Genomic DNA, 25,588 nt, shown 5'->3' on the forward strand with positions numbered 1-25,588 from the left:
AAACAGAACTAAGTTCACAAAACTTTGCTTTTTATTATTTGAAATTGGAAAAGGCTCCTTGGGTAACAATGATCAGGTGTAAAAGTAACACACAGGGCTTGCTCAGCTTTCCAAAACCTGGGTGAAGTAAGCCAGATGTTGATTTTACACATCCCATTCCTCTCAAAGTCACCAAGAAAAGAACAGCAAACCCCCAGCCCTTGGACAGGTGAGGTGGTTAAAATGCAAATTATCCTGTTCCACATGGATATTCGTGGTGGTGGATGTCCAATGGTTTCCTCCCACTACCCTCTGTACAAAGCATTGATTTATGTTTCACCTTCATTTTTAAATACTTTTTATAATAAAGAGACTTACCCACACTCAAAACCTACAGAAAATGCCCAGATTAATCCATCAGTGTCATGTTAAAGTGGTGAGTGCAAAATACACATTGGAACGGGGAAGGGGGAGTAATCAATGACAAAACAAAAGTGCAGATTGCTTTAATTAAGCTAATGAACACAGACGAGCCAAGTGCTCTTTGCCTCAAAAGTTCCAAGGATTGCAATCCACACAAAAAACCAGAACCACACATTTGAGTCCAGCACACAAAGCACCCAAAGCTCAGTGGCACTCACAGTTGGGTACCTCTCTCTTCCACTCCACATCCCAAAGAATTCCCTGTCCCGCCGGGAAGGGCACAGGAGCCTTTGGCAGCTGAGCACCACAGAGGATTAGTGGCCACGTGAGCAGCCAGCTACAAGACAGAGTTAACACATTACCATTCCCTAAACTAGCAAGTTGAGCCTAAACAACCCATTTCCACACAACACCCAACACGCCCATCAAGTTCCACTAGGTTTAAATTAATAAAAAGCCGAGAAAAATTCATCCTTGTTGAAAAGTAAACACGGAGCCAGTTGTGGCTTGGGCTTTTCCTGGGAGCACAGAATTCCCTTTTTCCCCAGCACACAATTTCCTAAGGAACTGCCCTCCCACTGCTGCTGTCCCAGCACTGCTGTTCACCCAAATTTACAAACAATTCCATCCTTTTTCCTCCTCCTCAGTAAAATCCAGCCTGACAAATCCCCGTGGAGGGCAGCGAGTCCCCCACAACCACCAGGCCTGAGCTCAGCACATTCACAGCTCTCGAACCCAAGGCAAACAAACTGGAGCTTTCATGTTCCTGTTTTCCAGCTGGCCAAATCCACGTGTTTTGACAACACAGGGAGCAGGATGGAGGAGCAGAACCCATCCCCAGCACACTGAACCAGACACTTGTCCCCAAATTGTCCCCAAGCCAGAATTCAGCTCCGGGTCTCGCAGTGGCCACTGGGGCTCTGCAACCTCCCTGCAAAGGCTTTGTTTGATCCAAAAGGCTCCTGCCAAGAGTATTCCTACCCCTGACAAGTTGTTTTCCATCCTCGCCAGCACTTTCCACCCATCTGGGATGAAGAAATCCAGCCAATTGTCCCCAAGATTTCCTGCAGAGCCAAAAGGACGAGGAGACGTCGGCAGCAGAGATTTATCACCATCTGCAGGGCCCCAGCACACATTATCCCTGTCAACAGCTCTCACAAAGATCCCAACAGGCTGCAAAACTGGGATTTGGGAGAGCAGTGGGGAATGCAGAGCTGTGCAGGGGGTGGAACAGTCTGTACCAAGCATGAGCAAGCCCAGCCAAGCCCAGCACAGCTTCCCACGAGGAAAGGCAGCACAGGGAATGCAGGAGCATCCCCCTCACCACTGGGGATCAAATCCAGACCTCCTGCTTCTAAATCTGTCTCCCCTTTCCCAATGATTCCAGAGCTGGGGGTTTTAACTCCGTGTTATCCTGCTTTGCTCTGGAAGCACTGGCAGAGCCACGCACAAAGGAGCATCCCAGCATTCCCAAATCCATCTTCACTGGATGCTTTCCTCACCCTCAGCCAAACCAGAGGGAATTTTCTTCTGAAATGCCACGAAAGCCTGCCAGGCTTGGAGAAGCAGAAGGTGAGAAAAGGCATCAGAGGAACATTAATACGAAATTTGCTGCTTCCTTTGCTCCAGACAGAATGAAGCCAAGGGGTACCAGCATTTTTCCCTTTAATCAGGAATTATCCTGACGTTTTGAGGCCAGCCAGGTGAATTATAAATAAAAAGATGCCTCTACAAGGAGGGGCAAGGCAGAGCTGGGAAAATTCCCACAGAGCATCAGCCTCCACCAAAGCCCTTCTCTCCAGGCAGCCAAGCAGGTTTGGCCATCAGGAGACCCTTGGCACTGCCACTGGAAAGGTTCAGAAGGGACAAAGGGCCTGGAGAAGAGCAGATGCACAACTACAAACAGGTGACACCTTGCCCAGGTGACAAAGGACAGAGGCTACAGATACATCAGTACTTGGGAGAGTGACTCAAGCCTCAGGTACTTGCAGGGCAATCAATGCAATCTGGATTTTAATCTCCATTTAAAAAAAAAAAATAATTGTAATTTAAAAAGCTAAAAGCAAAAATTATCAAGTCAGTTGTGTAAAATTTTAGGATTTTTTTTTTTGTGGGGATATTGAAGTGGGGAGGAATTTGCAATCAGAGCTACAGATCCAGCTGAAGAAGAGCTGGTTTTAGGGACAGGCAATGGGAACAGCAGCCCAAGAGCACATCTCCCATCCCTTTGGGCTGTTAGAACACAAGGCAGAACTGCAGCAGCCTAACAGCAAATTCCAACATGAACAGGCCACTGAGAAACCAAATAAAGCCCTAATCACAGAATCATTTAGGCTGGAGATGATCTGAGATCGAGTCCAACCAATAACCCAGCACTGAACATCCTTAGCAGTCCCAGAAAGCTGCACCAAACTGGAAACCTGTCTGCAAAGCAGGCAGGAGCTCTCACAGAGCTCAGCAGCTGCAGCACAAGGCTGAGATGTCCCATTTCAGCTCCAGGGCCCCTCTGTGCCCACTCAGCAAGGCACAGAGAGCAGCCTCTGCCTCTCTCCCAGCCCGGGTGATCCCAGCTCTTCCCTCTGCAGGAAAACCTCTGACAACCACCCTGCTCCTCCTATTCACCAGGCCTCTAACAGCTCCTCACCCCCAGCACCAAGGCAGGCTTGCCACTCCTCACAAAGCTGCAAGAAACAAAGCAAAAAGTGCCCTAAATCACCTTGACATTCCCAGAGGTTTGGGGAGCTCTATCCAGAGAGACAGGAATTAATCCTGTGAGTGACATGAGCTGCTGCTCGCTGTCTCTGCTGGAGCCTGGCTTCTCACACAGATGAGGGAACACATGAGAGCCAGAAATGGAAAAAAGCCCTTGTCAGAGTGAGAAGCTGCTCACAGGCACTGGAACCAGGCAGGGACTGAAACTTCTCCACAGAAGGGGCCTGAAACCTCCCAGCACAGATACAGACACATTTACAGACCTAAAACTGCAGAGATGTAACAACAGGGTTTTGTTAGACACTGATCTGGGGAGAAGAGAAGGGACCTGGAGTTTGTCATCACAGCCACAAAGGGCTGATGGTTTCTAGCACAACTCACAGCCTGGAGATGAGCACTGGCCAGGATTTTCCTGCACAGCACATTCTAAAGGGAATCTGCTCCCTTGTGCACCACATAATTCCCACTGGAGCTCAGATCTGCCACAAAACCATCTGGGATCAAACAAGTACAACAAGAAAGGAAAGGAGGGCTCTGGGAGAGGGGCAGCAGCACCCACCACTCCAGGAGCCAGAACAAGCCACACAGTACAAGGACAATCCCTCGTCACTCTGGACTCTGAAGGGCAAACCTGAACAGGAATGGCAGCCCTGGGGTCACACACCAGTGACATGTGGCACCTTCTGCTGCCCATCTGGTCACAGCTGGGTTTCTTTTGGCTCCTTCCTGTGCCTTTTCAGACCCACTTTACAAGATGTGAGAAAATCTTTCAGGTACAAACCACTCTGAACACATCAGAGCTTTTGCAGTTTGCACCCATCTCCAGTCCCACACTCAGCTCCTGCAAGAAGGAAAAAAATCATCTCAGCTCTCAGGGAGACACCCAGACCTGGAGCTTCAGAAACAGCACATCCAACAAGCTCCAGGAGCCAGGACAATGCTGCACACACTCATCTGCAGTGGGGATCCTGTCCTGGCTGAGGGAATTCTCCAGAGGAAAGCACACACTGCAATTAGCAAGGATGGAGGTATCACAGCAGCCCCTCTGGCATTGCTGCACCCACAGAAAGGTTTCTGGAGAGGAGGATGTGCTTTGGCACTGCCTGTCCCACTCTCCAGCTCTGACCAGAAGTTGGTTTTGTCCCAATACATTCTCTGCTTGCACTAAGGAAGGTCTGTTCCCTCCTCTGCAGGATCCCTTCAGCTCTCCAAAGCACAGACTGGCAAACAAGGACTTCTGGGGAGCAGCGTGGAGTGGCACAGAGGAAAGGGCAGTCAGGGATGTCTGAAGTGGGATGTGTGCACGTTTGGGGTACAAAGGCTTTATTCAAAGTGCATGCTTCTATCCAGAGGTACCGAGAGCGAGGACTCCCTGCCCCAGCCCCGGCTGGGGAGCGCAGCAGCCTTTGCCACCTCGAGCCCTGTCCTTCACCACAAACACTCATCAAGTAGCCATGGGCTGAATGTTCTTGAGCATCTCATCAAAGGCCTCCCGGGAAGGCGCTTGGGCGTTCTGGAAGGAGACCTTGATGCGGCTGTAGAGGCTGAAGGATTTGAGCTCCAGCCAGATGAAGCCGAAGCGGTCGTCGTCGAACAGGACGAACACCCCCGGCGTCCTCTCGGGGCTGGTGAAGCCGTGACCAGCAATGAGCCCCGTCCCGTAAAAACTGCCAGGGGATGAGGACAAAACAGGTGTGAGAGCAGCCAGGATCACCCAGGATTTAGTTAAAAAATCAGCACAAAGCTCTGACGAAGCCACTCTGCCTGTGTGGCAGAACAGCGAGGTTTACACTCGGTTTTTCTATTAAGATAAGGAACTCCCCGTTGCTATTTGCAGGTTCCAGCTTTGGGTTATCCTAATCAGGACCTGCACACCAAAGCTGGGTTTTTCAGTATTTCAGCCCCCAAACCCATCTGAGATTAACTTGTGCAACTCAAGGATCAGCACAGGCTCAATCCTCCCAGAAAGCAAAGGCATGTTGAGAGCGTGACCAGAGAGGCAAAACTCAAGGGAGAGGAAAATCCAAAAAGCAGAAAAATCTATCAGGACCTGAGGAGGAATAAAGGTCAGTCAGAGCTCTGAGCAAGCAGCAGGTGGAGCAGGGCTTTATCCAAACACAACTGAGCTGTGACAGCAGGAGCCTTCTGGGATTAACCAGCTCTGGGTAGGTTTTTCCATGAGCACAGATGTTTGGCTGAAGGTCACCTGTCTAAGCCTCAGCTTTTGGGCTCTTTTTCCACACTTCATTTAGTGTGCTGCTTCACCAACTCCAGCTCCCATTCAGCACAGCTCTCTGCATGCCTGCACCTCCTGCTTGGGGTGCTGAGCACCTGCCAGAGCTGCCCCAAGGCACCAGAGGCCAGGGAAAGGTGGGAGAGAGCACTGTGTTCCCACAGCCAAGGACATGAATGACACACGTGGGAATGGGAAGCAGCTTGAACAGTTCTAAATATATGAGCTGGGGAGCTCTGGGACATAAAACACACCAAAAAAAAAGGGGGTGTGTGTGGAATTCAGAAGAGGTGCCAGCTTCTGAAGTAAATCTAGCAAGGAAGTGGGATGGCAGATGACAGCGTGGTGAGAGAGGGAACAAATCAGAGTGTGGGAAATTGGGCAGTAGAGGCAGGAACTAGAGGTTGTGGATTCCACATCCCTGGAAATGTTCAAGGCCAGGTTGGACAGGGATTGGAGCAACTTGGTCTAGTGGAAGGTGTCCCTGCCCATTGCAGGGGTGGAAAAAGATGGGGTGTTAGGTCCCTTTCAACCCAAACCATTCTGGGATTCTGTGAAATCTGAGCCCAAGGGGCTGGGACATCCACAGGCAGGTAAAGGACATACAAATACAGGACACACCTCAAAGATTCCCCCTTCCCTTTTAAAAATGCATCAGGCATAAATCCACCAGTTACCAGACTCGGCAGGTGCGGGGATAATCCTCATTCCTCGATATCACTCCCATGGGCAGCACGAAGGGCTGGGAAGCTGAGGCCTTGTCCTGGGTCGTCCCCTCTGCCCCAGCTGCAGTCTCTTCCCCCTCAGCACCTTCTCCTCCCAGGGGGCTGGCAGGCTGGGAGGCAGCCTGCTGGGAATGCTCCTTCTCGTCCTGCCGCTGCTCCCGCTCCTGCTCCTCCCGCCGGACCTGCTCCTGCACCTCCAGCACGATGCGGGAGAGCTCGCTGAAGTCCCGCAGGATCTCGATGTCAGGCAGCTGCAGAGGATGTGCCAGGTCTATCTCCACAGTCTGCTGTCCAGCTGGGATGTTGGGATCTCCCTAAGGACAGGAAGGAACAGCACGGCTACAGACACCAGTGCTACAGAGCCATCACCTGACCTCGTTAATAGTTCGCCCTGTTCTACAATCACCAAGCTGGCAATAAAAAAACCCTGCTTGGATCTTTTCTGCCACCTCTGCTTTCCCTCTCCCAGAACCAGAACTTTAAATCAAAAGCTGTTCTTGCAAGGGTGAAAGAAAGTCGAAGCTGCAGCTGCAGAATCCCTCCCTGCAGGGAGGAAAGGAGCTCCCCTGCCTGACTTCAGTGAAGAGCTGCCAACATCTGGTACCTGCTCCTCACACACACACAGGGGATCTCCAGTGACCTGCTACCAGCTGCTCACAGAAAGCAGCTGGAAGGGAAAGGAAAGGAAGGGGGAGCTTGAGCAACTTTGCAGAGAGCAGGTCCTGGTCACTCCATGTGTGCCGAGATTCACCCAGTGCCACCAATCCCCACGAGGAACAAGGTTTGAGCTGCCAGCTGCCAGACAGAACTCTCTCCTGCACATCCACTGCGAACACTTTCACAAGCAGAAAGGAAAATGCACTCACAGTGATCTTGGTGCCCTTGGCTTTCTTCCCATGAAAGCTCAGCATGACAATCTCCAGCCCGTGGCTCCCGTAGGTGCCTTTGAAGAGGCCGGGCTGGATGAGGTCCTCGGGGCTGCTGGGGGGGAGGTAGATGCGCCGGTACGTCAGGCAGTTGCTGTGCAAGACAAAAACACCAGAGAAGTCAAGAAAAAAAACCCCTCCCCAGCAGCAGCAGTGTGTTTGCATTCTGCTCCTCCAGCAGCTTGGGGATGTTGTCAAGACAGGCAGGATCTGTGTTTGCAGCAAGATCAGGATTTGCTTTAGAGCTCTGCAAGCACTTCCTCCCTCCCTGTGCTGCTCTCCCCACCATCCTCGTGAGCACACCAGGAGATTCCTGCAGCAAGGAAACTTCCTCAGCCCTTGAGATTCCTAGAGAACCTGGGAGTGAAGCATATTTAAACATCTGCTACAGTGAGATGGCTGCTAATAAAGCTTGGAGAGCTGGTTAAAATCCCCAGTTTCTCAGGGAGTCTCTAATTCCTGCACTACAAAGCACACTGACTAATATGGATAATAACCAGACACTCCTTGGGATCACAGGCATTTGCTCTGTCTTCAAATTAAACAGAGTTAAATGGCTCAAAAGCACCTTACTGTGCATAGTTATTGTGTAGAACTTGGAATCCTGTTCCTACTGCTGTCATTCCACCTCATCTCCCTGTGCAGCTGGGAAGCACTGCAGAGACACAACATTCCTCTGGCTGTGAAAGCCCATGGAAAAACCCATCTCAGGGAAAAATGCTCGAGTGTGCTTGTGAAGGTGCAGCAGCCCTTACTCATATTGGCTGGTGTAGATGAACTTCATCAGGATGAGCTCCTGCATGTGTTCGTGGAAAATGTCCTCCAGAGTCCGACCCCACTCCTCCCTCAGCCACGTCCGGAATTCCTGCAGCACGAGGAGAAAAGGGGGAGGATGAGGTCGTTTCAGTGATGTGCCCCAGGATGGCTTCACTGTGTGACTCTGTGACAGCACATTTCACTGGCAAAGCCACAGACAGGGCACATCCTCTGCCAAGGACAGGGAAATGTGGCTGGATTTGGGAACAAGCACGTGTTGGCTTGGAAATAGGCTGAAGGAGTAGTGATTCTGGTAACTGCCAGTGATCACACAATAAACAGGCTCCCCTTCAAATAAATCCCAGGTAGAAGCAGAAACCTCCTCAGAAGAAAGGCATGAGCATGGCCTGTCACTGCAGAGCAGCTCATCTACTCTTTCTCTCACAGTAACTCATTTGTGTCCCCACAAGCTGACTCCTGTGCCCTGTCCTGACACGCTCAACACAAAAGAAAAAAGCTTTTGAAATGCACTGAGGGTTTAGGAGGTTAAATCCTGCTGATTTAATACTGATGCATCTAAATGTAAAGGGTGCTTTGAAAGCATCTCCTGGAGTATCCCAACTGCAGCTCTGACAACTTAATACCCTACCATGAGTTGGTGTGATAACAGCTTACACTGAGATAGCAGCCTGCCAAGTGATATTCCAAACCTGCCTCCTTTATCTTCCCAAGCCAGATCCTCCAATTTCCATAATGCCACGCACACTTAACGTGGTGCTTTGAAAGTATTAAAGCATTTCTCATCTGCTGCAGCACCAGAAAACACTTCAGTAAACCTTTCACCCAGCTGTTTCCAATTAGCAGACAGACATTTTACAGCATTCCTCAGAAAGCAGCTGAAATATCAGATTTGTCACGTGGAACCAACTGGAAGCAGTACCTGGCACAAGTATTCATCCTGCCATTTACACCTGCATTTAAGCAATTTAAACACAGGTATTTCAGTCAGGAATCTGCCTTGCTGGGTAGGGCTGACAGACACAGGAGAAACAACCAAATGAAGCTTTGAATCCCTCGAGCAAGGCAAGCAGTGGGAAGGTGCCTCCCTGACCAGCAGGTATCCAAGTGCAGCTGGTGCTCACTGTGTTTGAAAGATCTTAATTATCTTAATTATATGAGATCAGTGCCTGGAGTGCTGCTGATGACCAAGATGTGCTGCTGAGCCTCCCTGGACAGGTCTGCTACCAAAACAGGAGGAAGGTGCTGGGGCTCAAAGAACACCTTGACACAGAAAACTGCCTGAAACAGGGAATGAGCCAAAAGCTCCCAGCCTGGGGGTTCATCCATGCCCAATCACACAGGAATCAGAAGGCACGTCCCACACCCCTCCAGCAGGGAGATCTCAGGGAGGGGACACACAGAGAGGCTCAGTGAGAGCCCTGGCACAGCACTCACCTCCTGCCTGCCCCCTGACATCCGGTGGTGATCTGTCTGGTTGCACTTCGTGGAGAACTCGTCCTTCTTTACAATCTGTGGTTACCAGGGAGGAGAAGTGAACAGGTTACACAGCACTTTAGAGATACCTGGGATGATGTAGCTAAGACTGCTCACAGTAAATGCTTTACAAAACAAACATTACTGGATTTACTACAACAGAGAAATCATTCATTGCTACCGAGTGCAACAGCTACAGAACAGAGAAATGAAAGCAATAAAACCTCAATGCACTCTAATGAAAATAATCGTTTTAAGCTGCTTCCCAATTTCAGATTCCTCCTTTAAAGAAAAACAACCTGTCAGGAAGCTTTTTAAAGCATCCAATGGATGCTGCATCACCTTCTCAAGGCCTCACCGTGGAGAGAGCTGCAGAACAGGTCTGTGTCTGCCTGGGCACCCTCAGCAGCTGCCCAAGGCCAGTTTACACATCCTTTCCCCAGCCTGTGCACATCCTGGTGCTCCCAGCCCAACAGAAAACAGCACAACAGCCTGGCTGTGCCATTGCCAGGGAACAAATTCAGAGCAGGCAACAGCCCACACAACTTGTCAGACACATAATGAGTGTAAAGCTGGTGCCCACACATGCAGCAGGGAGGTGAAAGCCGTTATCTCTGAAATAAAATTCTCCCATTTCCAGAGCCCAAGTGCACACACAATGCTGAGGGAGGCAGAGCTCACCTGGATGTGGCCATTGTGAGGTCCCTTGTGGCCATACATGCACTCCACCGTGGCACATTTCCTCTCCATGAGGTGGATCCTGAAGAGGGGCTTGAATCTCATGGGATCATCCACGTGAGGGTCATGAGGGGGCAGGTACATCCAGCCAATGATGAACAAACCATCCACCTGCAGAGGGACAGGCACAGAGCCCACGGGATCAGCTCTGCAGGATTCCTTAGGAGTCTGCAGCAAACTCTGAGGCCTCTCGTGGCCCAGGAGCTGCAGAACAGCTTGCTGCATTCCCAAACAGCTTTCCAGCCATTAACCCAGACCATATGCACTCCCAGGGTGAAGAGGGTTTCTTTACAAGGCTTCCTGCACCACTGGAAAAAGCTCAGGCCTTTATTGCTGCGAATGACTTGCCTGGAGTGCAGGATCCAGAAGGAAAGACCACACAGCAAGTCAGACTCTAATTGGTTTGAGAGCTCCTGCTGGCAGATATTCCAGCAGATGAATTCTGCTTCCCATGACTATCCCTGCTTTTTGGATGAGGAGTTATTCGGCTTTACTGCTCAAAGAACACAGGAAGCAACACTTTCCTCTGACGAGAGGCACAGCCCCCTTCCTGCACACCTACAGAATCCCTTCCCTCAGAGCCTGCAATTCCAGAGGCAGGATATTCTCCAAACAGAGACACCTGAGACCACAGCAGTGCCACAAAGTCTTTCTAAGGTCCCAGGGGAAGTACTGATGCAGCTGGATGCCCTCTTCCACCAGTTCAGGCAACAGCATCTTGCAAAACCCAAAGGCCTCGTGATTTGTTCCGCTTGGAGCTGGCAGTTGTTGAACCTTGGTGCAGAGAACAAGAGCTCCAGGCAAACTCCTGGCTCAGCCCTCCCAGTTCAGAGTCAAATGTTGTTCATTAACTGCTCTCCCAGCAGCACCAGAGCTGCCAGGCTCCACAGATCTTGCACCAGTGTCACTCTGCACCTGATGCCTGATGAGTCTTAGGGCTGGGGCAAAGGATTGCCAACCACGCAACTGCAAAGCCCTTTGCAAAAGGTTCAGCTGCAGGCAAAGAAAATGAAGAAAATGAACAGACTCCTGTGCCAGCCACTGGAGTATCAGTGTCAAACTCTAAATCAAGCCTTTCCCTCAAACACTGATCGTGTTTTCTACCTGCTCCTGGGGCTGTTTGGTGTGGAGCTGAAATATAAAAGCTGTCTGGAGAAAGGTGGTGGTGATGAGAATCCCAGAACCATTCTGGCTGAAAAAGAGCTCCAGGACCATCAAGTCCAAGCTGTGAGCAATGCCCACCCACAGCAACGAGTGCCACATCCCCTCCAGGGATGGGGATCCCACCATGAGCAGCCCCTTCTGTGTTTAACAACCTTTGCTGTGAAAGAATTCCTCCCGATGCTTAACCTAAGAGAAACCAACAAAGAACCATGCAGCACCCTCTGCATCCAAATCAATCATTTGAGGGCTGACTGCTCAGACTTTTTAGTGGTCTGGGAATGGCTGCCAGTGTGAAAAAGCAGCTCTGAGCCCCCAGAAGGCCCGGGCTGAGGCTCTCACTCACCACCACGTTCAGCAGTCCCCCGTAGGGCCCGATGTCCGGCTGCCACAATCCCAGGATGTGCCGGTAGCGGTGCAGCACTGGGGAACAGGGAGACACTCCGTGAGCACATCCAGCCAAGGAACTGGGATTTTGGGAATGAAAACCCTGCTGGCCAGGCTGCACACAGCACCCACAACTGCATTTTCTCAGGAGGAGTGAGTGCGTGCAAGCTGAGCCCTCCCCCAAGCTCACATTTATGTTCTTTATTCCTGGCCCTGTGGAAGGGCAGAACCACCTACCTCAGCAGGAATTCCCAAAAAAACTTTTGCAACACAGTCCCATTAATGCAAACCACACAATATAACCAGAGCTAAAAAACAAAAGCATCTGCTGCCTCCAGTTACAAAAAATGCACTCGATGCTTCACACTGCAAAGCAACAGAAAACAGGGAAAGGCAGGAAGGTAGGAAGGAACAGGGAAATTGGAGTATTTTGAAAGCATTTCAGTGCCTTGTGTAGACAAACTTGGTTCCAGAGTTAAGCATCCTTAGAAACAGCCACTGGGAGCACGGGCAAAGCACATGGATCACTCCAGCTTGGGAATCTGGTGGTGTGGCCACATCAGTCAGGGCCTTCAAAATTCTCCAGAAGCAGCTACACCTCAGCAGTGCCCAAAAGCTGCTTCCAAAACCTACTCAAAATCTACTCCAGCAGTTAAAGCTTCCCTGTTTCTCATCTCAGAGCCAGCTGTTCCTCCAATCCCACCTAAATAGAGGAACATTTTCAACAAGCAGGAAAAAAGGGATTTTACAGAATGTTGTGAGGAAAGCTGAGAGCTGGGACCTGCCTCCAGCCCTCACACAGCCATTCCTCTTGTCCATCTAATTCCCTTTTGTCTATCTTGGTTTCCTCACAAGACCAGTAACCTTCCACAAGAAGATATTACAGAGTCTGGCATTTTGGGCAGGAACAGCAGCATGGAAACCTCATTGTTTCCATGAGGATAGCAAGAAGATATTTCACTGATATTTCACAAGTCCATGGCCACCTCAGAAGGCCACAGTAACTCATTTTAACCTCCAGGACTGACTTGAATAATAAGGTTGTGTTTGCATCAATTTAAAAGAAGAATTGTGTCTCAGTGCAGCTGTTCCAGCAGCTTTGTTGCATTATTTATTTCAGACAGCAAGAACTACAGGAGTGGTTTTATTCCACCAAAAGCAAGAATTTCCGCAGGAGTTTAGGATGGCAGGGAGGGATGTCCAGAGCTGCTGAGCTGGAGGAGTCTTCTTCCCGGGCAGTAAACAACTTCAGACTGGCCTGGTTTCAACCAGGGAACCAAGTGCAGCACAAACAACACTAAGGCAAGCAGGCAAACCCCATTTCCAGCCCAGTAATTACATGTTAATTAATGGAATGAGCTGTTCCGCCCACCACACTCTGCCTTCTACCCTGTCTGCCACAGAGCTGATAAAACCCGGCCTTTTTTAATGTATTATTATCTTTTAGGACAGAAAACTAAGCTGTCCCAGGGGGATGAGGATGCCCCTCCTGGCCCAGCTCCTGTCAGGAGCAATTTCAGAAACAGAGCTGAGTTCTGAACACAGGAGGCCAAAAAAAAAAAAAAAAGCCATCCACTTCCAGAACTTATTGAAGAAAATGCTGGTGCTTGGCCAAAGGCCCAAACAAGTCTCAAAACACAGCTCAGTTTTCAAGCCTGGGCTGTGTCTGAGCTCCAGCAAAACAGCAGCTATTATAAATTGCAGGGAAAACCTGATTAATTCCAGCTCTGGCTCTTCCTGGTAGGAGACAGGGTGGATCTGGCAGTTTTTTCCCTTTCTGCTCCTCGAAAGAAAACAGCACTTGGGTCTTTCTCCAAGCTTTTCCACTGCCTCTGCTCAGTCCTGGAGAAGCCTCTTGCCTATCCAAACTTCTGAGTCCACATCCTGCCAAATCACAAAACCACATCCACTGGATGCTCCAGGACAGCTTCACCTAGCCTGGATATTCCCCACGTTCCATAAGCAGCTCTGCACACCCTTCAGATGGGAAGGGGGCTTGAATCCAGCTGGGAATGGGCTTGGAAAAGCAGGGAATGCCAAGCTCCCACTGACAGAAGGCTGCCTGGGCATATCCTGACCAGGAAAGACCCAGCCCACTGCAATTCCCCCAAATTCCTGGGATGCAGGAAGGTCTCTAGAAGCAAAATCAGCTGGAGCAATGTAAGCAGGGCCCTGGTTGGTGATACATGACCTGCTCGTGGGAAGAGCTCAGAGTAATCCAGGTGAGCTCAAAACCCTGGGGAAAATGATCTGAGCTCACCTGGCTGACCCTGCATGAACAGGAATTAGGGAAGAGTTCCATGGAAAATCCTGACAGCACAGGAGGGGGAAAAAGGGGAAATGGGCCATTGCATCTAAAACCACATGGGCTCAGAACCACAGAATCATTTAGGCTGGATAAGACCTCTAAGATCACCAAACATCCAAGCTTTTCCCCAAGAGAAAAGGGACACATCAGAAAATTGGGGCTGCAGCTAAAGAAATAACAACTGAGGGAACAGAACTAAATGCCATTGAAGTTTGGAGCAAACATCCAGTCTCTAAAGGAATCCATGTTGCAGCCTGGATCTGCTTCTCCTTCCCTCCAGCCCCAGAACACAGCTGGTGCTGACAGGTTACCAAACCCAAAACTTCATCCCAATTCCTGCTGTAGTCCTGCTGCTGGGCTGTCCTGACTCACATTAAACCCAAAACTTCATCCCAATTGCTGCTGAGCTGTCCTGACTCACATTAAACACAAAACTTCATCCCAATTGCTGCTTGGCTGTCCTGACTCCCACTAAACCCAAAACTCCATCCCAATTCCTGCTGTAGCCCTGCTGCTGGGCTGCCCTGACTCACATTAAACCCAAAACTTCATCCCAATTGCTGCTGAGCTGTCCTGACTCCCATTAAACCTAAAACTTCATCCCAATTGCTGCTGGGCTGTCCTGATTCACATTAAACCCAAAACTCCATCCCAATTCCTGCTGTAGCCCTGCTGCTGGGCTGTCCTGATTCACATTAAACCCAAAACTCCATCCCAATTCCTGCTGTAGTCCTGCTGCTGGGCTGTCCTGACTCACATTAAAGTCACCACCTCCCCTGCATGGCCCCTGCTCAGTTCTTCCCTCAGCACAGGGAATTCTGCAGCATCCACTATTAAAGTGTGGGAAAAACTCCATTCCCAAGCAGCAGTGAGTTTGTAACTGGAGTCTGACAAACTCTGCAGACCCAAAGGAGCATCAGAGACAGCTCAACACCCCCTCCAAATAAAAACCAAATAGTCCTGGCTTCCTTAATTGATGTAAACTAATCAGCCTTCCCCCTCAATTGCTGCTGAACACTAAACTCTGAGGGTTTAACTATTCCTCCCTCAACACAACACAAGGAGGGGAAAAAAAGGTTATCCAAAGTGAGGAAGGCAAATCACAATGTTTAAAACATTAGCACAATGTTGCCTAGAGAAAGAGCTGGTGCTTAAAAGGATTCAGTGTGCAGGGAGGGAATTGCTATGGGAACACTCAGCATTTTTTACTGGAAAGGGCTGTGGATTTCACTGTGGCTCACTTGAATCATGACAAAGCTCCTTGCCAGTCCAGGGCTGCCTTTGGGAGGCCTCACCAAGGTATCTGAATTCTTTCCTCAGAGAAAGGAGCAATTCCCAAGGAGCAGAGTGAGTGCTCCTGCTGTGTGCAAAGAGATCCTCAAAGAAGCACCTCAAAAAAACCCAGCACACCTCAGTGCCCACCCTGCTCACGCTGCCACCCTGCGGGGTGCCAGGGCTCCTGTGACACACACCAGCCACTGTGGGAGCCCAGCACATCCCTCTGCCTGCCTCAGACCCTGGCAGGGGGCTCAGAGACCTTGGCACAAAGTCAAAACCACCTGTGGCTTCCATTTTAGCCCGTGGAAAAAGCTGACGAGTCTGTGTGAAGAATTACAAGCCACAAGGGTTTAAGTAGTGTGATAGTTGAGTTAGCACAGGGTGGAAAAGTAGAATTTCAGGGTTTTTTAGACTAGGATTCAGGGGGTCAAGATGGAGGGATTTGGGTGTGTCCTGACCTTCTTCTCATTCTTCTTGTCCTCCATGTCTTGCTGTGATGGTGAAACTTTTCTATTGGTTTAAGGCAGAGACACACTGTCCAACATAAATGATAGATATTGGCACATTATTGTAAACATAGTACAGGTAGTTTTGGGTATAAAATGTAAATGCTGCCCGAAGAAGCACACAAAATGCCATGGCTTCCTTGCTAGACAGAGCTCAGCAGGTCAGAGAAAGAATGTTCCAGATAAGGAAAAATAAACAACCTTGAGAAGGCGACCCTACGCATTTCAGATTCCTTCTTTGGCAGCACGGGCTGGGAAAGGACTTTTACACTCCTGGGGTCACCCCAGCACCGCAGACCCCGAGAAGCCAGCACTGGTGGCACCTCCCTGCTGTGCCAGGGTCAGCCCCAGTGCTTTGCCCCAAGGCAGGGCACACTCCATGCAGCAGCCCGGGCGTGCTGGGTGCAGAAGCAGCAGCGGCAGCAGCGGGGTACGTACGGCAGGTGTAAACATCTCTGTACTCCATGTGCTCGTAGTCGGGCAGGATTTTCATAAAACGCCCCGACTTCACCCGAGGGTTTATACCTGAACAGACAGAGCAGGGTGAGTGCCAGCAAACTCTGCTCCACTGGGAGCAGCAAACACTTCCAGGGAGCTGCATCAACCACGCAGGAGAGTCCTGCTCTCTCCTGACTTTGCTTCCTGTTGTTTCCGTCACCCTCAGCCTCACGTGAGCAGGATTTCTCACACAGAATTTGTTCCAGGTTGCCACAGACATTATTTACAATTGGCAGCCAGTGGAATCCAAGTCCTTCCTCAAATTCTGCACTGCTGCCTCGAGAAGAACAAGTCACTCCACGGGCAGCAGCCCAGGCCTTGGATTAGCTCTGCTTTCAGGCACTTGAGCTCAGCTCCCATTTTCCCACACCATTTCTCACAGAAGCACACTCAGGGAATGGAAAAGTCCATGCAGTAATCCCAGATTAACTCCTCTGCAATTAAAGGGGTTTATGGGCCAGTAGAGAAAATGGAAACTGCTCCTGGCACATGGCAAAGTGCAGAATCTGAGCAGAGCAGCTGACATGGGGCATCCTGAAATCCAGGAACAGCTGCCAAGCATTCCCACTTTGGAGTAACCATCCCTGCTTGGGATTGCTGCGGGGGTACAAACACAAACCTTCCACAGAAGGGCAGGAAAGGCCATCACAGGGGTGCTCCTCACACATCAAGTGTGACCCTTTGCTAATGGATGACATGGATTTGGAAGCTATGCATGGAAACTTAGGTGTGAGACAGATTTATTGCAGGTTATTAAAATAAATAACCTGATTACACTCTGGAAAGCTGGAAACAGTGGGAATGTTTAGGAAAATATGCCACAGGCTTGTCCTCTCCTCAGCCTCCCCGCCCACAGCCATGGCTGGGAGATACTGCGCTGGAGAGTCACCACTGCCCTGAGCCAGTAAGGCCATTTTTACCCAAAACTTGTGCATAAAAACCACTAAATATCACTTTGGTGTCTCTGAACCACAGAAGTTCTGCAGTGAAAAGGACTACAGGCCCTGAAGAGGTGTTGTGCCAATTAAAAATGGCAATGAAGAGCTGAGATCTGACCTGGTATGTGCTGTGTGGTGGCTGCCACCACACAAAGATATGGGATTAAACTGGAATTAAGGGAGGCCTCGAGGGTTAATGGGATTCCTTTGGGGATATCTGTGTGCTGGCTCAGCATCACTCAGCCCTCCCAGCCAGGAAAATGAGGCAGTTCCATCCCTAGAGTGGTGTGCAATAGGGAGAGATATTAGGTGATGAAATAATTTTCCTGTGGATGCTCAGCAAATCTGTTAAAGATGGGATTAAAGCCCTTCTGCCTGTTCTTCTTCCCAGCTTTAAGATCAGTGCTTGAGGTCATTGATACTTCAAGGTTCTAAAGGGTCCCACACCCAGAGACATTCCCAAAACACACAGACACCTCCTGCCAGGCTCTCTTCCTTCAGGGAATGCTCATCCCTTTCCCACTCTCCTACAGCCATTTCCTTTCACTGAGATCAAAGCTTAGAAAAAAAAAAAAATCCGTTAATTCCTTAGCAAGATCTGAAAATAGCAAAATAGGATGTAAAAACCCTCAATACACCTCATTAAAAAAATTAAATTCCATCCTCTTTTCCCACCAAAGGATTGGGAGGCACAGAAATCCTGACTCTTGGTATTAAATAAAACTCCAAACATGTCAACTTCCCAACGAAAGCCTTGCAAATCAGCCTGAACAACTTCTGCCATCAAAGTTTAATAAATATTCAACATTTCTGTGCTCTCCAAATTGGTATTAAGCAAGATTTGGATTGGCTTCATCACTTACGTTTGGCGTAAACATCTTGACAGGACACTCCTGTGATCTCCAGCTTCCTCAGGTTTTCACACACTCCATATTCTGCAACAACACAGGAAAAAAAGAGTCAACTCTGGCACAAAAAGTTTTGGAGTCTTGACATCAGCTACTGAGATCTGATTTGTGCTTTCTTGAAGCTGCCAAGGCAGACCAAGAATTGGATTTTTTGCTTTAAAAACCGGATTCCATGGCAGAGTCCAAGACGTTTCACAAGCAATGCCTGCAACAAACACACCCAGCAAAGTCCCAGCTGCTCACATCTCGGCCAGGAGGGGTGTGAAATGTGGGAGACATCCCCATTCCAGCTGGGATTGTGTGCCTGTTCCCAGGAAATCACTGCTGTGTGCAGCAATTAGCTGCTCCCACCGAGGTACCGACAGGGAAAACTGCTTATCAGGGTCCTAAAGGAAAGGTCACAGGCTCGGAAAACAATGAAATAGAGACATAAAACAGGCCCCAGCATGTATAAATATGGTTACACTGAAAGCAGATCAGATTGAGACAGGGCTGCTGTACAGTCAGATGCCTTTGATTGCTTCCAAAACCCCCTGAAAACAAAGGGAGTTGGAGATTTCGGAGCAGCTTTGAAGCAGAAAATGAGATTCTCTCATTTTCAGGAAGTCAACGTTGAACTTCTAAGAAACTTGGAAAAAAAATAAAAGCAAGTATTAATGTCTTGATGCCAGGAATTCTCAGAAGAGCAGAGGGAGGAAATGAGAGGAGGGAGATCCCAAAAAATGAGCAGTGACAATGCCACCCTGCTGCAGTGACCCTGACAGATCTCAGTACAGAGAAGTGCCCTCCTTTACATGCACAGATCAAACAGGAGCTTTCCTCAGCAGCACAAACACCTGCCAGGTATTTGACACAAAACTGTACCTCTGTAGACCCTCATCAAGTCATTAAAAACAAAAAGTGTATCCTCAGCTGAGCATCCTTGAATCAACAACTGTGGCTGTGAAGCACCACCTAACGCTGGAAACCTGCTGCAGGAGAGAACTCAGGTTTCAAATATGAGAAAAGCAGGAGGTTCCCTGAATTAATTCAGCCTCCTCCTGTCTATAAATACAAGCACACGAGGAGAGAGCTTTACTGGCAGCCTGTCTCCAGGGAATAAACATCCTGCAAGATGAGGGGGGCACAGGGCACGACAAAACACACTCCATCCAAAAATCCCTCCATCAAAAAATGCCAGGGCCAGTGGCAGAATTCCTGCTGGCTCCTGTAGGCAAAGCCAGAGGAAGCTCTGAGGGTTCTCAGCCCCAAGGTGGGCTGGGGAAGCACAATTAGCAGAGCTGAGCTCGCAGGAAGAACAGCCCAGCACAAACAAACCATCGAGTGCTGGGGCTCTGCCAGCTGAGTGCTGCAGATCCATGGAGCCACAGCTCCACGGGAGCCTGGCAGTGCAGAGCCAGCCTGCCAGAGCCCCCCAGGCTTCCCAGCACTGCTCTGCACGTGAGAGAGGGATGGGAGAACACAGCCAGGGGAAGCAAATACATCCAAGGGATGCAGGAATAGTGTAGAATGTCCTCAGCTGACTGGAAAGTCCTTGGAAAAGGGCAGGAAGAGCATGGCTTGGGAACAGGCAACTCTTGTGCACCTAAACAAAACTCACTTGGCCCCGGTGACGCCTCAGGTTTTAACTTAGATATTTTTACATTCTGTGCTGCTTTGGTGTGTGGGTCTGGGCTTCATATCAGAGGATGGTGAGCTCTGTGCACAGAGCAGGGAAACAAAACAATTCCTGCTCCAGCTGGGCACCAAGGACAAATGATCCAAACCTCAGCCCAGGAGCACAAACAGCGTGGGCTGGAGAGAGAAAAACAAGCAGGGTGGGACTGATGGGCTGGAGCTGGAATGGGACAAGGAACTCCAAGGTGCCAATGGAGCAGAACTGATCCCAGGGAGAGCCCCCAGAGCGCTTGTGCATTTTGGGAGCGTTTTGGTTCATCTTGGGTTTCTTTTGGGACCATTTTGGTTCACCTTGGGTTCATTTTGGGACCGTTTTGGTTCATCTTGGGTGCAGCCCTGGCTGGGCTCTGGTGCTGCCCAAGGTGGCTACATGGAGGAGATCCTTTAATAAATCCCTGATTTATTCCTTAGCTCTGCCCAGCTCTGTTCCAGCTCAGCCCTCCCATGGCATCCCCAGGACAGGTGAGATGAGCCCTGGCCACTGCAGGCAGGGAAGGGATTTGTACTGCAGGGCAAGGGGAGGAGACACGTGGAAGATCCTTCCCAAGTGGAATCTCCAACAGCACCAAGAGTGACATTCCCTCCTCCCACAGTTTCCCAAAGCCTTCTCCCTAATCCATGAATCCCTCAAGCAAGTGCCATGGGAGATCCACCACCAGCAGTTACCTCCAAATACCAGGGTGGGAAGGGATTTGATGGCAAAGCTTCATGCAAAGGCCCCTGAAAACCTGCAGTGAAATTTTATGAAAGCCAAACCGTTAATAAAGTGGTTGTAATTCCAATCTTAACTGGAAAGATTCAAATAAACTCCTCTAAATAATAATAATAAAAAAATAGGATTTCTATATTGCTACACACTATTTGTCACTAGGTATCCAAGAGAGTATTAGCAAGAAAAAAATAATCTCATCCTAATGTGCTTTAAGACTCATTTTATAACCAATTCTTATCCTGGTTTGGTCAGCAAACAGCTACAGAGAGTGAAAATGCCACAGTGATGGCTGAGCTCCATAAGTGCATTACTGCACCTCTTCTGACCCAGCTGCTCATACCAGCATGGCCATTTTATGGGAAAAATCAATTTTTTGGCTCACAGTGGCTAAAAAAAAAACAAAACTCCAAATGTCATAAGCAAGAAAAGCTTTTGACCCATCTCCTTTTAACCCAGAAGACAAGAGGGACATAAATCAACAGCAAACATAGCTTCAAGATAATGAGAGAAAAATAAAAAGGTTTTCTTTACAGAGAACAGAAATCCCTTTCCAAGAAAGATCTGAAGGGCTTGAGCTTCCTGGAAAATTCCACTTCACTGCAATTAAATCTATTTTAAGGAAACGTATCTGAGAGTAAAGTATTTTTATTTTAATAGTCACCAAAATTCACACCCTTGGAAAATGGCTACTTAATCCTGCTTGCAAAGGAAGGCTGGAAATTGGTTTTCAGGTTCCCACTGACCAGCTGGAAAGGCTGCTGGTTTATAAGGAGTGCTGATTTCCCAAGCACAGGGACATGCTGCTGTTTCCATGGTCACATGCACGGGATTTGAAGGACTTGGAGAAGCAAGTCTCCATTTGGTATGAGCTGCACTAACACTTCTGCAAGTGGCATTTATCCCTGCCCTGCTCCCAGCACTCCCAGGCCTCACCTTCCCTGCTCCTCCCCAGGAGAAGCTGTGCCACCTTCACCCTGCATGGACTATTCAGGTTAAAAACAAGCAAGGCTCTTCCATCCTGGGTTGGGAATAACCCCAGTGCTCACATCAAAGCCCAAATTCCTGCTTTTCTGCTGCCCTTCCCAGCATGGCAATGCCAGGGAGCTGCTGGAAGCTGGGTGTACACATCCACAATTTTGAGGAAATGAGGATGTCTGGCAGAGCTTGATCATTACTGAACTTCCACTGTGTCCTGGCTAATCAAATCTTCCAATTATCTCTGGATAAATGCATGTTCACAAGGCTGGATATAGAACAGAGAGGATAAAAATTCACTGGATTATTCCAGATCCCAGAAAAATGGGAGATTCTCAGGTTACCAGCTCAGAAGTACCAGGTGGACAAATTTAGAACTGGCTGCTTGTTTCCAGAGGTTGAGCAATCAGATTAAAACACACCCAGTCCTCTCCCAAACATTTCTTCCAGGGGAAGGCCTGGGGTTCCCAACGAGGAACAGGAGATTTGATGTGCAATGAATGCACCCATTTGTGGAAACCCTAAAGCAGAGGGTGGGCAGCTTCAGATGTGCAGCTTGCAGACAGGTCTGAGACTCTCTGAAGGGCAGCTGAGAGTGTTGAGCACCTGCCTGAGCAGTGAGGAACAGCCAAGCACTGCCAGGCTGGAGTTTAAAAGCCTGGAAAGGTCATCAGAGAGGAAGAAAAGCCACAAACTAACACCCTCAAAGGGAGGTTGGAGCCTTGTGACTTATGAAAGCCACCCTCACCAGGGCACAGCTCTGCAAGAAATGTTGTGGCAGCATTTGTGCATCAAACTCCTGCATGGATGGCTTGGAGACTTTTAAGAGCTGAACCCCACCCAAAAGTCTCTTTATTGAGTGTACAAACCACATTTCCCACCCTTCTTTCCCTCCTCTTTCCACACAACCTGAAGGTCACAAACTTCAGCACCTTGGCTGACATTTTCCAGCAGGCCCAAAAGCTGCTGGAGGTTGTTTTCACAAACAAAAGCCTTTTCTTCCAAGCTCTAGAACTGGTTATTTTGCATTGCTGGTCTGTTCCCAGCTGTTCTGCTGCACTTGCCCTGCCCTGGTTAAAGATGAAAGAAATGAAAGATTAAAAATGGACTATAAGGTGTTAATCAAGGTAGGTCAGGCCACCAGCCAGGGTGACACGAGCTTTAATTCTGCTCCTGCTGCAGAGACCAGCAATCTCCTATTTATAGAAAACATGGAAGTGACTGCCAAGGAAGCAACCCAGAGACATTGTTTACCCCAAACAGTTGCAATGATAAAAGGACAACAGCTCTGCCAGTCGTGTCAGGGTTACACAACTCCCCCTGCTCCACCCCAGCTCCCCACCAGCAGCAAAAGCCACTCCACTTTCAGGCAGACAAGTCCTTTGGACACTTGGAATAATCACAGCATGTTTTCAGACTGACCTACAGCTGGGCTGGCCCAGAGCAGGGCAGAACGAGTCACCAACACTGCATGGACTGAGGCTCCATCCAGCCTGGGGCACAGCCAGGCTGCTCCTGCCCAAGGGAGAGGAAAACCAGCCAAAACAAAGCCCTGCAACAACAGCTTCTCCCAGAGAAGCTTCTCTCTGATCTGATTATTTCAGGATTCTTTCCTGCCTCTGCGCTGCTGCGCACTCCTAAAAACAGAAGTGGTTTTGCACATGCAGCTGACAGCAAGATGAAGTTTCCCAGCTACTTCTGGAACGTCGTGCTGGGTTCGGATGATCCTCGTGGAGCCCTTCCAACTCAGGATATTCTGTGATTCCATGATCATCAGGAGGCTTCAGAGTGAATAAAGCAGCAAGGCACACGTGCTCCTGTTCTGTTTTTAGGACATGCAGCCTCACAACAAGGCTCAGGCAGACACAAACACTGAGCTCAGATAGGAATTAGTTTTGGAAAAGATTACAAAAAACGATGACATTTTGTGTTTACATTTTATGTTTGACTATCAGTGTATGGCTGTGCAGAGGCACAGCACAGAATATTTTAAGTTTTAAATGTGTATTTATTTACCAACACCTGATGTTTACCTATAAAATAATGCCCAATTTTATACTCATATGTACAACCATTCAAATGCAAAGCACCACAAACAGCCTGAGAAGTCCAGCTGAGGAACTGCTTGGAAAACCAGAGCTGGTTAAGAGATTCAAAATCAGTTTCTCCATGGCAGGAAGATTTTGGCCAGGAACTGTCCCTTTTCTGTTCAGCACGGCTTGGGTACCTGCCTTTGGTACAGGAGCCACTGCAGCAGCCACCAAAGCACTCTCTGACACTGCTTGGGATGGATATGTTGGGAAACTGGAGAAATTACATGCAGAGAGAATCAAAATTTGGTTTATACCCCTCTCACCTGGCAGTAAGCTAAGGGCCATAGACAAAAGTGCTGTCTTGATACCTTCCCCTCGTGTCCAGGTTAGTTTTATCCATACAAATTCTACTGTTTCCTTCATTTCCTTAAATTTCAGCTGAGCTTTTGAACATTGGAAAGAAAATCCAAGGAGCAGACGTGAATTTGATAAATAAATGTACATCCCCATCAGACCTAAGTCAGTAGGTCTTTTTTACAAGCCAACCTAGCCTAGAGTTAAAAGTGACATAGATTTCTATATACATATTTTGCCAGGATCATAACCTATTAAAATAATTAATCAGGGAAGTTTTGCAAGCCATTCATCAAACACACAAATCTCCATGCCACCGGAAAGAAGTATTAACACCATCTCATTAGCCTGTCTCCTAAAACCAGGGTTAAATTATCGGGACAATGCTGAATTATGAAATAATGCTTTGGTTCACATTTTCCAGGTGCAGCCTTTGTGCTGTCCAAAGGTTCTTGGGTAGTGCTGATAAGGCACAAATTCCTTCCTGCAAGGTTTCAGGCATTCCACCAGATCCCACTGCAGGCAGCCACTGACATCCCCAAATCTCCCATCCCCGTGGTATTAAAAACAGAAAGCAAACAGGAAAATACACATGACTTCATGCGCTGGCAGGATGGCAGCGTTTGGAGAGAGGATGAGCACAGCCCTGGGAGGTGGGACAGGACTGAAATAGAGAGCACAGAGAGCCACAGCGGAGGGAGGAAGAGGATGAGGAGTAAGGAGGGAGAACCGCGGCCTCCCGGGCCTTCACATCAGCAGCACAGCATCCTTGCTCCAGAGGATTCCTGGAAAAGGCACACCCGGACCTGGGAGCTCTGCACAGCGGCTCTGCAGCTCCCCAAAGATGCCCTTACCCAGGCTTGGCCTCCTCCGGGCCCAGCTCCCGGTGTATCCCCAGGAATCCCAAGGTCCCCCTTTTCTCCCCCGGTGAGCATTCCCTGTCCCCGAGATTCCCCGAGGCCATGCTACACGGAGGAGGCATCATCTCCCAGCGCCTGCTCCCATCCCATTTCCCCGGGGGACAAGCCCAGCTCGATGCCCTTTGCCGCAAGTGCCACCACCAAGGCAGCGCATCCCAAGGGACCGAGCCGCGCCCGCTTCCGCACAGGTGGGAGCCCAGCACCCCAAACCTGATCTCTGCCCTGCCCCAGCCCCAAGCCAAGTGCCACCACCAAGGGACGCGTCCCGAGGGACCGAGTGCATCCCGAGGGACCGAGCCGTGCCCGTTTCTGCGCCCCGCACCCGTGGGAGCCCTGCGAGCCCGCAGCCCAAACGTGCTTTCCGTCCCCTCCCGCGTCCATCCCCTCCGTGGCACCCCGGCGGCCGCAGCCCGTGCCTCCCCCGCGGCCCCGGCCGCGCATCGCTCGGTACCTTCGCGGCAGCGCCGCCGCCAGATCGTGTCGGTGCTGAGGATGCGGCGGAAGGTGGTGCACACTCGGGCCAGGCTGGGCAGGTCGGTACCGGGCAGGGAGCCGAAGATCTGCACCAGCAGCTCCGGGGGTAACTCCAACAAGGACAGCGGAGCCCGCGCGGCCGGGCAGGCCACGACAGAAGGCGGCAGCGGCCGCCCGCCTTCAATGCGCTCCGCGGCTTCATCGTCCTCCGTGACGCCGCCGCCTCCCGCTTCCTCGGGGTCCGTGTCGGTGTCGGGCTCGCTGTCGGCGGTGCCGCAGCGCTGCTCCCTGGCCGAGCCGCGCCGGCGGCAGCCGCGGGCCGGCCCCACGCCGCACAGCCGGGCGCACACGGCCATGGCCGCCGCCGCTCTGCCGCCGCCGCGCCGCCCTGCCCGCCGCGGCCCGTGCCCGCCGCGAAGCCCCGCCAATCAGCGCGGCACACCCGCCTCTGGCCCCGCCCACCGCTAAGGCCC

At 50.0% G+C, this 25,588-nt stretch overlaps 1 protein-coding gene across 2 annotated transcripts; it reads right to left on the reverse strand.

Annotated features, from left to right (window-relative positions):
• Positions 1–13: 13 nt before the first annotated feature.
• FBXO31 (F-box protein 31) lies at positions 14–25,471 on the reverse strand. 2 transcript variants are annotated; one of them, XM_021537947.3, is made up of 10 exons: positions 25,093–25,471; positions 17,926–17,997; positions 16,065–16,151; positions 11,494–11,570; positions 9,930–10,097; positions 9,210–9,284; positions 7,754–7,863; positions 6,939–7,092; positions 6,025–6,386; positions 14–4,781 (listed from the first exon to the last, which is right to left on the reverse strand). In XM_021537947.3, the coding sequence occupies exons 1-10, from the start codon at positions 25,469–25,471 to the stop codon at positions 4,559–4,561; spliced, it is 1,707 nt and encodes a 568-aa protein (XP_021393622.1). In that variant the 3' UTR covers positions 14–4,558. The 2 variants fall into 2 exon arrangements, with proteins under 2 accessions (XP_021393622.1, XP_021393623.1); XM_021537948.3 differs by lacking the exon at positions 16,065–16,151.
• Positions 25,472–25,588: the final 117 nt, after the last annotated feature.

This window comes from Lonchura striata, chromosome 13 (genome assembly GCF_046129695.1).
Source record: "Lonchura striata isolate bLonStr1 chromosome 13, bLonStr1.mat, whole genome shotgun sequence".
NCBI classification, from domain to species: Eukaryota; Metazoa; Chordata; class Aves; order Passeriformes; family Estrildidae; genus Lonchura; species Lonchura striata.